Genomic DNA, 12878 nt, shown 5'->3' with positions numbered 1-12878 from the left:
GGAAATGTAGTGATCCACAAATACCTTTCTACTGTTTTCATATGCAAGATTTCAATTACTCTGAATATTGACTTGACTGAGACCTTTTGAGATAAAGGAATTGTCTGGTGCAGGTGCATTAGTATATGCTATTATTTTTTGTGTGCTTTGTCATGATTTGTCTGTACTTCTGAAAGTAGCCAGATACACAAACTAAGGCTGTGAAGAGAATAGGAAATGATATTAAGTGCTGATGGACGGGGAAGGTTGTGTTTTAAAGGGAGAAGCTTTTTGAGATCTTCTAAGTACAGGACTAAGTCAGTCAGTAGGAAATAGTTCTTTGGTATAGCCGCTGAAGAAATTCTGTGGTTTGTGTTGATATTATAACTAGGAGAGAGGGATGATCTACAGCTGTCTTAAAGTGTATATGTATTTATAGGTATAAATGTTAATTTGATATCCCTTATCTGCGAGGGTTTCCTCGGATTTTTGTGAAGCCTTTTCCCTTGGGCTGCTCCTGCAAACAGGGACTCAGTGTCTTTAACAAGCTAGGCAGGTATAGATTTTTCTGTCTTGTGTTGCTCTGGCTGTCTCATAGATGGCAGAAAGAATAATGCTAGAGGACTACAGAATCTACAATATTTTAAATTTCCTCCTAGGGAGGTAAACTACTTTTGGGTTATGTTCTGAAATCAGCCTGGAAGTGCGATTTCTTTGTTAGTACAAGAGATTGTCAAAATTGTGTGAGGATCTGTGGGTACAGAACTGCCTTGACTTTGCCTCCAGCTATTTGCAGTGTCTCTCCTACCTGTTAAATGTGCTGCTTATCTCGAGTGGCTGCTGCCAGCAGTGGAGCTTGTGCACCAGAAGGATATCTGGGAAGAGTGCTTGCGGGGTCTGAAAAAATGCAGTGTGCTATCTTGTTTTAGTATTCTGTACTTTGCCCAGAGGAGTTTGAGTGACAAATGCAATATAAGTGTAGAGATGGGGTAGATGATCCTGTTCCAGCTTCTGGCAGAGATTGACAGTACTTAAATGAGAAGGGGAAAAAAAGTTCTCATACAAGTAGCTCCTAAAATACATATGGAGTTTCAGAACTTCTTGCTTGCCTGGCTGTCTCTTTAGTAAAGTAGGCTTTACTTCATTTTTCTCTGTAATCTCAATTAAAAGGTTCATTTACCAGAGTGGTTAGTGGACATCTTAGTTTTGCTTTCAAGATGATAAATTCTGTACTAAGTCCAGGTGAGGAGAATACAGGAGAGGTGTAAGGAAGGCCTTGAGATGTGGCACTTTGGAAGATGAAAGGTTGGTGTCAGCCCCTGGATGAGCAGATGTCTGTGCTGGGTCAGGCTCAGGTGGAGCTGGTTCAGAACAGCCCATCTGGTGCTGTGTCCTAGATTTGTGAGCAAAACAGCAGTGACAAAAAGAACCCCAGTGCTTCAGCTTTTGCTGAACAGCCCTTCCCAGTCTTCAGATTTCTGCTTCTTGTGAGCTCTCTCCAGGAGCAGGGTGGACAGAGCTGGGACAGCTCATCCATGGTGACCAAAGACATTCCAAAACGTATCACATCATGCTGGGCACTAAAGGCAGGGCTGCAGGGTGGGGAGGGGCAGTTTTTCCAAATCTTCAGGTGCTCAGAAGTTGGGTAGGCATTGGCCTGCTGATGCCAAGTGATGGCTTTATTTGTTTCTTTATTTTCTTTATTCCCATCAGTTATTACATTGTCTTTATATCCCAACCATCAAGTTTTTCTTGCTTTTGTTTATTTTCTTTATTCCCATCAGTTATTACATTGTCTTTATATCCCAACCATCAAGTTTTTCTTGCTTTTGTACTTCTGATTGGCTACATGATCCTTCTGGGAGGGAATGAGCAAGGGGCTGTTAGGGACTGACCTGTGAGCTGGGGTCAGTCCTCTCCACTGTCCCTCAGATTCTGTCCCCCCATGAGTTCTGGACCTGAACTCCTATTCACGACTGCTTTGTGTCAATTGAGCAAAGTTCATGAACCAAATGCTTCCTTGATAATGACTGCTGATATTGGTGTGCAGCGTGGGTGGCTTTTTGGCTGTGAATAAAAATGGAACGTTGGTGATTGTTGTCAGCGGGGTGTTCCTGCTTGGGAAGAAGTAACGGGGCCAAGGGAGGGAGGGTGGTTTGTGCATCATCATTTCAGGGATTCCAGCCAGTTCCTGTGCAGGCTGCCGTGACGCAGCGTCCAGAGCAGCTGGCAGGAGCTGCAGAATTTTGGGCACAGGAAGGTGGCCGGGCAGTGCTCAGCTCTGAGCTCAGAGCCCCGTGGCTCTGCTGACGCACTCCATACCAGGAGTTGGTGTTTGTTTGTTTTGGAAACCCTTTGGAGAGCCCTGCCTGCTCCTTTGTGCAGTACTGGGGGTGCTGCAGCTCTGCAGGCTTCAGGTGCATAAATTCCATACCCAGAGCATAGGCTGCAGTTGGATCCTGCTTGCTTTTTCACAGAAAAAATGGACATTCCATCTCCATTTGCCTGCAGTATTTTAGAACACTTAGTGACATTTCAAATGGTTTTTAATGTTCAATTATATGAAATAGACTCCTTTATTCTAAAGCAGTAGGTAACACTGTCTTTTTTTTTCTTTGATTTGTGTGTGTTGTTTTTTGTTTTTTTAATAGAATATTCAAATAAAAACTTTGGCAGATGATGTGGTAAGGTCTTTGTAGCATCTTAATTTGCAATGGTAACTCCACGCTGCATGCTACTTTACTCATGTTGTGGACAAAATAACATTCTTACAAGGATATTAAGCATTAGATTTCAGAAAGTTTAATGACTGTTCCTAAAGATCTTAATTTGTGGCTTCAGTTGAAGAAGTTTAATCATGATTTCTATTCGGAGAAATTTCCTCAAGCATTTGAAATACTTCAGTAATACTGTGGCTGTGTTGAAACTGTTACTCAACAGCTGAAGTGTTATTTCTCTTGACCTTCTCTTTACCAGTAAGTGATCTGCAGTGGCTCTTCAAAGTTGGTTGCCACATGATTCAAGTGGAACCGTTTTGGGTAATAAATGTCTACTGAATGCCAAGGAACAAGAGTGTATTCAGTAGCACTAACTTGATAAAGCTGAATATTTTAAACTGGTTCCAAAGTATTTTTGAAGAAACTTCTATCAAAATTTATTTCATTAAGATTACAGCCTTGTATTACATATATAAAATAAAGCCAGACTGGTTCTTTAGTTAATGATTGTCTGCACATCTGAAATGAGGAAATGGTGCCTGGTAATCTCATAGAAGATGCCTTTGTGTCTTTCCAGTGATCTCACCAGTGCAAAGTCATTGAACAAATGTGTTGGTAATAAGTTATACTTGAAAGAGATGATGGTGTGGTGAAATTGCACCTTAAATGACTTTTTGTGACTGTTGAATGGTCTATATAAAACTGCATTTGGCTAAATCTGGACACTGCCTTTCGGCATTTTTGTATCCTTGGTCTTTTCACCAGGTTATGCAGTAATTTTAATTTCCAAAAATGTAATTTAAACTCTTCTAATAAGGTAAAAAATGGATTAAAGTAATGTTCTTGCTTTGTAAAAGACATTAACAGTATCCTTGTAGGTATTGTGCTTCTGTCCACAAATATAGAAATATCTAAGGAACAAGAAAACCCCTGTACCACCCGTTCCTCAAAAATAAAAAAGTTCAAAGGGAATGCAGCTTATCTAGGGACACTTTCCTTCAGAGATTTAAGGTAATCTCGTAGGATCTCAAAAATAACAACAAAAACAATGAACAACAAAAATTAATAAAAAGAAACAAATCAACAGAAAAATAATCTTTCTTCTCCATACTCCACAGCTCTTGCTCTAGTGTCTCCAGTCTGGACTCACTAATCTAAAATGAATCAAAATTTTTGCAAGCAAAGTCTGTCTCTATCAGACATTTCACACATCAGAGAGGTCGTTTTGGTGTAGCCAATATGAATTTTGGTTTGCATGTTTTGGTGGAGATGGCAGTGACTGCTATGAGTGATCCTGGTCACCCTACATAAGCTGCTGTTAGATGAAAGCACATCTTCATAAGGCTGTTGAGTGCCTGAAACAAATACAGGAGTATTTGTGGATGCAAACAGTTTTTTGAGGAAAATTGCTATATGCATGATGTTCTCAAATTGAACATATATATATATATATATATATATAAAATAAAGACAGGTATTAAATCAAACAATTCAGACTTTATTCAGAATAGAGTTTTATGTTACACATACAACAAAAATGGCCTTATAAGAAGGTGCTGGTTATTTCCAATATTAACCCAGTAACCGAGCATGCTTACAGCCCAGGAGTGGGGGTTGGTGCAGCCCTAACCCAGAGCGCCCTGGCACTGTCTGGCCATGGGTTTAACCATGGGTGCCTGCTTCTGTGTGAGCAATCCTTCCCCTGCCTTTCTAAAGCTCAGCACTAATTCCAGGAGTTCCTCCTCACAAACTCTTCAAGGAGTTATGAGCTATGCTTGGAGCATTAATTCCTCTGCAAACTTTATTTTACTTTAGCAGGATTTTTTTCATAAGCCTGATGAACTTGTGAGTACCTCCTTCCCCATGCTGCCTTTTCCAAAGACTTACAGCTCTTCAGGTGAAGGAACATTGGACATTACCTTTGTGGTACCATATTTACTCACTATCAGGATAATTAGGAATGGGAGAAGATGAGCTCAAGATTTTGAAATGCTAAGAGTTTAACCCAGCTGGTGCAAGTTTGGATCAGTGAGAACTATTTAAATCCCTTCTGCATGTGACCTGTCATGAGTTTACCTTACACGTTATTGTCTTTCTGTGCAAAGTAATCTCTGAATATTAGAGTATTTTCACTTACAGTTCAGTTTAACTCTGCTGCTTGAATGAACTAAAAACGTGCACTGCTGTCACGCCATTGGCTGCTTTTCTATTTCTGCTTATTTTTGAATGTCTTTGCAGCGTGACAGAATCACAAGCTTCAGAAAAGCAGCTGTGAAGAAAGAGAAGCCTCTCATTCAGCATCCCATTGACTCTCAGCCTTCCATTAGTGAGATCCCACATGCCCAGGCACTTGTTGATGAGCGCTGCATGAACTTATCAGAGAAAGAAGTTATGGATCTCTTTGAAAAAATGATGGTAAGATGTGGGTATGGGGGAGAACTTTCCTGTTCCACTGGGTAGCTCTGTGCTGTTCAGTGCAGCAGTGAATGTCTTTTGAAGGATTGGATAAGTGTTAATTAACTCTTGCTTGATTTGCTTGTTAGGGGATTAGTTTTTAACTTTTCCAGGTAATGGTAATTGAAGCAGACAATAGGTCTGTCTCACAGAGACTAGCAGTTCTGTGACAGGGCTGTTCACCAGTAGTGATTGCAGCAGCATTGACTGCTCTTAGGTGCCAGTCTGAAACTACTTTGACTTTTAATGGCAAGCCTAGTCATGACTAGTAATGACTGCATTGTATTTAATCAGTTAAGTTAATAGAAGTGTCTTAATAGATTTAATCTAGCAGAGCATTTTGACTTTTAGACTTGTTTTAAATACATCAGTTGGAACAGTTTATCCTCTACCCCTTCCACAAGCTACTAATCCATGTAATAACAGCCTTCTGATTAGATAGTGCAGGAATGGTGTCCACTGTGATAAGATTTCACTAAAAACACAGGAACATATCAAGAGTTGGCACTTATGCATCAGCTTGAGGTTTAGAATTGTTGTGCTTATCCTCTAGTCTTACTTCTTGAGCCAAATTTCACAAATGTATACTACCCTCGTTACAGTTTAAATTTTGGCTAAGTCTCAAAAACAATGAACACTTGAGGTGACAGAATTAAATGAGGAAGTCAGGTATGGCAAAATCAAATACACGCAGATAAACTGGAAAAAGTCACTTCTGTTTGTTTGAAAATTAATTGTTTAACGAAAGAACAAAGACTGCTGACAATCCTGAGATGTGCTCCTGATGTCCTGTGGTCTGGTTCTTTGCAGGAAGACATGAACCTGAACGAGGAACGTAAAGCTCCTTTACGAGACAAAGACTTGAGCACAAAGCGTGAGATGGTTGTCCAGTACATTTCTGCAACTGCCAAATCCGTAAGTACTCACCTGAAGAGGGAACTTAGCTTGGAAGCTTATGCTTTTCAAGCTTGAAACTTGAATTTTTTTGTCTAGATTTATCTAAGAGGGGTAGAGAAAAATGAATATGTACATACCAATGCATTTCTGAATGCTTGCAGCTACATCTGAACCATTAGTTTGCATTTTCCCTGCTGGGCAATGTAAAAACTTAGTCCTTTCTTGGAAGCCATAAGAAATTGCAAATCCAATGATGTAGAGTCATGGGTGGAACCTGAGCATATTTCTGTGCAATTCATCTTAAGAATTTTTGGTACCCAAAGTTTCTTTGTGGCGATGTATGTGCTAGACTCCTTTAGTGAAAGGATGGTCTTAAAACCAGTTCCAAATTGCATTTTAATTAGAAAAAATGTTTTGAATTTTCATTTATGTTGATTATTCTCTGTAATTTAATTGATTGATTAACCCTTCATGCAGAATTTTTGAAGTCTGTCTTCTTTGGGGTGCAAGAAGTGTAAGGAAATGACTGGATACCCCAACATTTTTGGGGTGGAGAAATATAATTTCAAGCAGTGAAGAGCTGCAGTTTATTTTCTGCAGCTGAACAGTTCATACTAACTAGTTATAAAATATAACAGCAATGCTTTGTATGTGCTAAAAGTTTTGACTATGGCAAATATAGAAATAAGTAAGGATTATGTTGGTGTCTGCCTAAGGAATCTTTAAACATGGACTGCAAGCAGTACAGTTGACTTGTCCCTTGTTAACCTTGAAAATCAGCTCTGCAGGGTTCAATTTCAAAAATTAATATGACAATGACATGCAATTATTATGCAAATGCCTTGCATGAAACATTATAAACTTCAGTGAGGAGAAGTTTGTGTTATAATGGTGATGAAATGGTAATGAAAATGGTGATTTAAGTTCTGAGAGGAGTGATGTTCCTGCATGAGTTCATCTTAAACAAAATCCGGAGTCCTTGAGTGTGTGCTGGAAGGAATCCAGTTCTTTAAGCATGGTCCAACTAAATGTACAAATTACTGGAGAATTATTCAAGCTTATGCAGTGAATGTTATGAACTAGACTGTCTTTGGGAACTGTTAATTATGCTTTGTGAGGTTTTTATCTTCGCTTGATGATCAATATTAAATCTGGAATTTTTCTTAGTATGCAAAAATACTTTAGTGAAGCAGCAGGAAGTGGAAATAGAAATGGAAGTATTTGCATTTTTTTCCAAGAACAATGGTGATGTCTCTCGTGTACACTGCAATTGAAGCAGAGCTGCCTCAAGCCCCAGAACTGTGCAGCTGAGGAAGGAAAGCATGGCTACCATTGCATGGCTCACTGCTGAAATTTTAATGCATTGCATTGCTCCCCATGTGTGCTGCAGCATGGGACACTTAACAGAACTGGAGAGACATTTGTCTAAATGTACTAATAATTTAAAACCAAGTCATCATAAAAGGTCCTTGTACATGAATGTGCACTTTGAGCTTAAATTAGCACCACTGTGGATGTTTTACCCATTGCAGAGTGTTTTTCCTAGAGGAAAACCAACTCATATTAAGTTTGTGTGCTTCAGTACATCCTCCTTGCAATTGAATCACAGCATTTGAATGGAATCTTTCAGAAATCTACATTATCTTTCTGTAGTGTTATCCTAATTTAACTTCTGAATAGCTAGTATCTTGATTGTTAAGAAAAAAAAAATTAAAATACAGAGGTTAATTTTAAAATGTTGATTGGGATCTTACACTGGTGCCAAACCTCATTTTCACTTTTAATTTCATCTTCTGTTTAGTGCAGCTACTGTTCTGCTCGATGAATTCAAGCCCTAGTCAATCTTTACTGCATTATCAATTGTCAAACTTTCCTTTCTTCATGATTGTCTTCCATGAAAATGCTGGTTGCATTCAAAATGATCTTTAGATTTTCTGCCTTTTTCTTTTGTCACAGATAATTATATCTGTCTTCCTTTTTTACACTGAAAATACTTGGACCTTCTACTTAGAGCTCACAAAACACATTTAACAGTTGATGTGACTTTTCTTGCAGTTCATTTCATGTTTGTTTTAATTAGGCTTTTGAGCTCCCTTCCTTCATGTGAAAATATCACTCTCATTTGCTGCTGTTGTCTTAACCAAATTATTTGAAATTTGGTGCTTCATTTTCTTTGCCTGTGTGCTGTCTGCAGCATGTTGACCATGCTTTTCTGAAACACTTGTCTCAGAGCTCTGAGAAAGGAACTTTGGGTTGCACTGGGTGAAGAAAGTTTTCCTTGGGGGTGGAGGATGTGTAGAAGCTGATGAGCTGGATGCTTTCATGGCAAGTGATTTTCTGTGCTTCTCATTCCTTCTCTCACTTGAAGAGAAAGATTGTTGGCCATGGAAATTATACCTGAGAACTGGTGAAGGATTGAAATTCTGTTTCAGAACTGAACCCGGTGACATTTTGTGCTGTACTGAGTAGTTGAACACGGGAGAGAGGAGAAGATAGCAAATTAGGAGAAGAGATTGGTGATGGCAATCCCTTCTTGTGCTTCTAGAGGAAACTTCTTCAGGAAGAGAAGTGTTGATTGTGAAAGACTCGCAGGGACTTTTGTTTCTGAAAGAATTCCTAAAGGAAAAATGGAAAAGAATAGAAGATGAAGCAGGTAGAGGCTGAGCAGAGACAGTCACAGATCTCAGAAGCAAAGCAGCTGGTGATCAGATAAAAGGGGTTATGCAAGGAGCTGGCTGCTGTCAGCCTGCAGCAGGTGAGCTGACAGGAGAGGCTGGAGCAGATGTCCGAGCTCCTGCTGTTCCCAGGGCACGGACATTTGTGCAGGGTGACAGAACAGGGCACAGATGTGCTGCCTTCCTGCAGCTTCCTCTGGGGAAAGTCACCTTTTTGTTCATGAACACAGAGAGATGCTGTTCCATGGTAAAGAGAAGATGGCATTCTGAAAATCACTGTTTAATTATCCATGTAATTAAAAGCATCCATACCGAGCAGTTGAATAAAAATGTCATGTGAGATTTTCTGAAATGCAACTTGGAGTTATAACTGTAGGCTATGTTTTTGATTACAAAAACTTAATTAAATTCAGTGGTGACATCATCTAAACAGATCAAAAGCTCCATAATAAAAGCTGTTGTTATGCATAGAAAGAAGTCAGCATGCCATTAGCGTGTTCTCAGTGTCATATGTAAAGTATCTGACCTGATAATTTTAACAAATGGCATATTTAATCTTTCAAGATGTAGCTGTCAAGACAGGTATTTAGTTATTTGTAGGTAAATGTGTCAAATACTGAAGATTCAGCAGCAAAACATAAGAATTTGAAATTGTTGCTCCTGTTGTAGAGCTGCTGTTTTCCTGTCAGAGAAGCTCTAACCCCTAAACAAGTTGATAAAGTAATGAAAGACTGTAACTACTACTAATAATTAAACACTGAAAAATGTGTGTGCAACTACATCCTACTAAGTACTGTGCTGTGTTTATTTATGTATTATTGTTATCTTTTTTACACAATAACCTCTCTTGGCTGACCACTGCATGCAGATAGTCGGAAGTAAAGTTCCGGTGAGTACGAACATGAGAGTTTTGTTTTCTCTTCTGAACTTCCCTTTCAAGAGATTAGGCTGGAATATTTTGGACTTTTTTTCTCAGTTTTAAATCAAAATGATTGTCAACCACCTCAGTCATGTTTATCTAACCAGTATGAGATCATTGCTTACACTTTTGAGGGATTTCTTCAAGTTTTCAGGGGTCTATTTCCAAATTCATACTCACTGAGCTCAAATATAATTTAAGCTTGTCTTTTATTGAAGGCAGGCACTTGAAATTTGAAATTGACAATATTTGACTTACTTAATTCTGTTTAGATGTGGAATTTTTTATGTTCTAATTGTTATTATTCATAGCTTGTCTTAGAAATGCCAACTTCAGCAGATCAATGTGACAATAAGATTAATTTAGAGGATTCAAGAGGTCAATATGTTGAAGATGAGATCCCTTAGAGCATAACTTTTGTTAAGGACTCATCTACATTTTATGTTGTTTTGATTGAATTCAAATATTATAGACAAATATTTGGAATTTAATTTGTTGGAGTGAGTTCAGCAAGTTTGTGTTTCCTAGTAAATAAGATTTTTTGGGAGAAGAATTACATATGGATTTCAAATAGTTATTGAAAGCAAAAATGTTATTTTAAGTTATGGATGGACCTTATTTTTTATTACAGCCAAAACATGCTTTTCAGGTACAGCAAGGCTTTGTACCTAGGTCATATTCAGTAATTAAATTCTGTAGTAGAAATAATAGAGAACAATCTATGACTTAAAACTGTCCAATCATCACCTCAGATATAGCTAGGTTTTTCTCCTACACACCATATTCTTGTATATTTTTCTCTTGGCTTTGTTTTAATCAGAGTGGCCTTTAAAGAGACTTTTATGTTCACCAGTACTTTTTAGTTTTGTGCACACTATTGGTTCTTCCCCTAATTGAGGAAAATATCTTCATTGTGCTTATGTATTTAAAAGTATTCGATTTTTGAGGGCACAAATTATTAATTTTCCAGTTCAGTGTGTTAAAACCAGTTTCAAATAATCCCTGCTGCTGTGTAATTTCCTTTTGGTGTGAATTAGCCTGAACAGCTGCTTTATGAAGAGGTTATTTTATAAAGCAAGCTGATATTCCCACAATTGGTGGGGGGAGATTCTAAGGTGTTTTCTTCCCCATGCCTTTGGGTTCAGGGCCTGATAGAAAGCAAGAACAGCTCTGCATTGAAAGCATGTTTTTGTGCAAATAACTTGCTAAATACTAAAATAAAAAAATGCTGTGCCTGGAGTATGGCTTGTGCATATTATTGCTTACCGAGCGCTTGCACCTCCGTGTGCTCCTTCCAGGATCCATCCTTTAGGAGCTGTTCCCTTGAAGATTTACAGATCCACTGTGATCAGGGAGGAGAGGCACTTTGGGATGCTCCTGGTAGTGCTGTTGAGTTCTAGACATGGCAGAGGAGATTTCCCTGCTCATGGGAACTCGGGAGCTTGAACTCACTAGAATGTGGCACTGCTGTGGGTGCAGACTCTCATTTGAGTTGGCATCAGTGAACCACTCTCTGTCTTAATTGTACCACTGAAGGTGTCCCGTCATGACAGAATTTCTAAGATTTTCATTCTTAAGCACTGATTTATTCTCTGAACATACTGATGTGGGGCCCAACCCTCTTCAGTTTCTTTCTACTTCACTTTTGCTTCCATCTTTATTAGGTCTTCTCCTGTAAAACATTTTTCACTGAGATCTTACACCTCAAAGTAAATGAGAAATGTTTGTATTAAAAGCTGATCCATATAAAGGCATAACAATTCTTAAAAATAGTATTCCAGTCAAACTCTCTTTGAATAGGGAAATAAAAGTTAGCACCTGGATCAGCATTAGAGGTGAGAGTGGATTGAGACTGAGACATTGATTGCAGGGAATAGCAGAAAGTAATCCTGGTAAGCTGAAAATTCTCTGAAAGATTTCAAGAATGAATTTTTATGAGCTGTCTTGAGTGACCATCCATTTTGAAGAGGGATGAAAATAAGGAAGAGGACTTGGTTCCTTATTGCTGTGCAGTTAAAGGTGCTTTTTCAAAGAATGAGTGAAGAAATGTGCCTGTCCTGCAAGCCATGGGAAGGAGCCTTAGCAGAGCACCCTGCCAGTTCTTCTGCTGATCTATTTTTGAGGGAGTCACGAGTCTTCTGAAAATCAGGGACTAGGCAGAGCAGAGGTGCTTCACCAATGGCCTGGATAGTGCAGAAAGAGGAGGCAGCAAGATCCCACCCTGGTTTAAATACAAAACAAATAGTAGCAAAAGCTTCAGTCCAGAGTAGCAAAGACTCCATTCTGAACTGGAGTCTCCTGTGGAGCTTGCAGCAGACTGCAGTGGAAGGACGAATTCATCTCTTAGGAGAAACCACTGCCTTGCATCCTAGAGTGCTGTTCAGGGTCTAGCTTAACAGGCAGTGGCATTGACTGAAGCTGCCATTGTCTCATCTCTGTACACTTTGTGGCTCTCAGCAGCATTTCTGTTCTCTTCTTTTTCCATTTGGATAATGGCTGAAATGACAAAATTTGTGCCCATTTAGATCTATACTGTGTAGGTGATGTGCATTAGTTACACATAAAGTCTTTTCTGATTCCCATCCATCCAACGGGTAGGATAAAGCTGTTTCTTTTTCCTAGTTCTTTACCTTATGGTCCTTCAGAGGGATGATTTTTCTGAATTTTTATGATTTTTGATGTATTAATCTGATTTACCATCAGCTCCTCCTCCTATAAATATAACCCCACACATTTATTCATTTTTCTTCCAGTGTAAGAGCATCTCTTTGTTTAGGCTGTTTGATGATGACTGATTCTAGTCCCTTTATATCCTTCTTACTCATCTTTGCCTTGCTCCTTTCATGTGATGCCCAGCTGAAGGTGCTTTTCATGTCATCAAAGAACATCTCCAAAGCTGACACAGGGCAGAGGACCCTGTTGTCTCACTGCTGTCACAGTCTGTCCTGGTTTTGCTCTGAATCTGAAAGTATATTGTGAACTCAGCTCTGGTTTGTGCCTTCAATCTGGCTAGGTCAAAATCATTAACTTAAATTTAGCCAAGTCATTTTGTCATCAGCCATACTTGGTGTATTTTTGGAAAATGAATGGTAAGAATTTGAAGAGAGCAAGCCAGAAGCTTCATAAGAAGTGGAGCTGTGTGAAAGAGAGACAATTGGAATATTTGTGGTGGAAGTGATACAATTAAAACCAAATGCATGTAAATCCTCTTTTAGGACAGGCACTTGATACAGCCTT

At 38.9% G+C, this 12878-nt stretch overlaps 1 protein-coding gene across 6 annotated transcripts in view; it reads left to right on the top strand.

The window, feature by feature from the left end:
• Positions 1-12878, top strand: part of DIAPH2 (diaphanous related formin 2) — a 170455-nt gene that overhangs the window by 13804 nt on the left and 143773 nt on the right. For 3 of the 6 annotated variants that reach the window (XR_012055916.1, XR_012055915.1, XM_072929019.1), the window contains exons 2-5: positions 2631-2663; positions 4935-5111; positions 5961-6065; positions 9591-9611. Coding sequence is in view for 4 of the 6 variants with exons in the window: in XM_072929019.1 (XP_072785120.1) it covers positions 2631-2663; positions 4935-5111; positions 5961-6065; positions 9591-9611 (336 nt within the window). In the remaining 2 variants the exon portion in view is untranslated. Of the gene's footprint in view, positions 1-2630; positions 2696-4934; positions 5112-5960; positions 6066-9590; positions 9612-12878 lie in introns of all 6 variants that reach the window. The other 3 variants (XM_072929022.1, XM_072929021.1, XM_072929020.1) reach the window with 3 other exon arrangements.

Source organism: Taeniopygia guttata, chromosome 4A (genome assembly GCF_048771995.1).
Source record: "Taeniopygia guttata chromosome 4A, bTaeGut7.mat, whole genome shotgun sequence".
Lineage (NCBI taxonomy): Eukaryota > Metazoa > Chordata > Aves > Passeriformes > Estrildidae > Taeniopygia > Taeniopygia guttata.
This window is presented reverse-complemented; position numbering and strand designations above follow the sequence as displayed.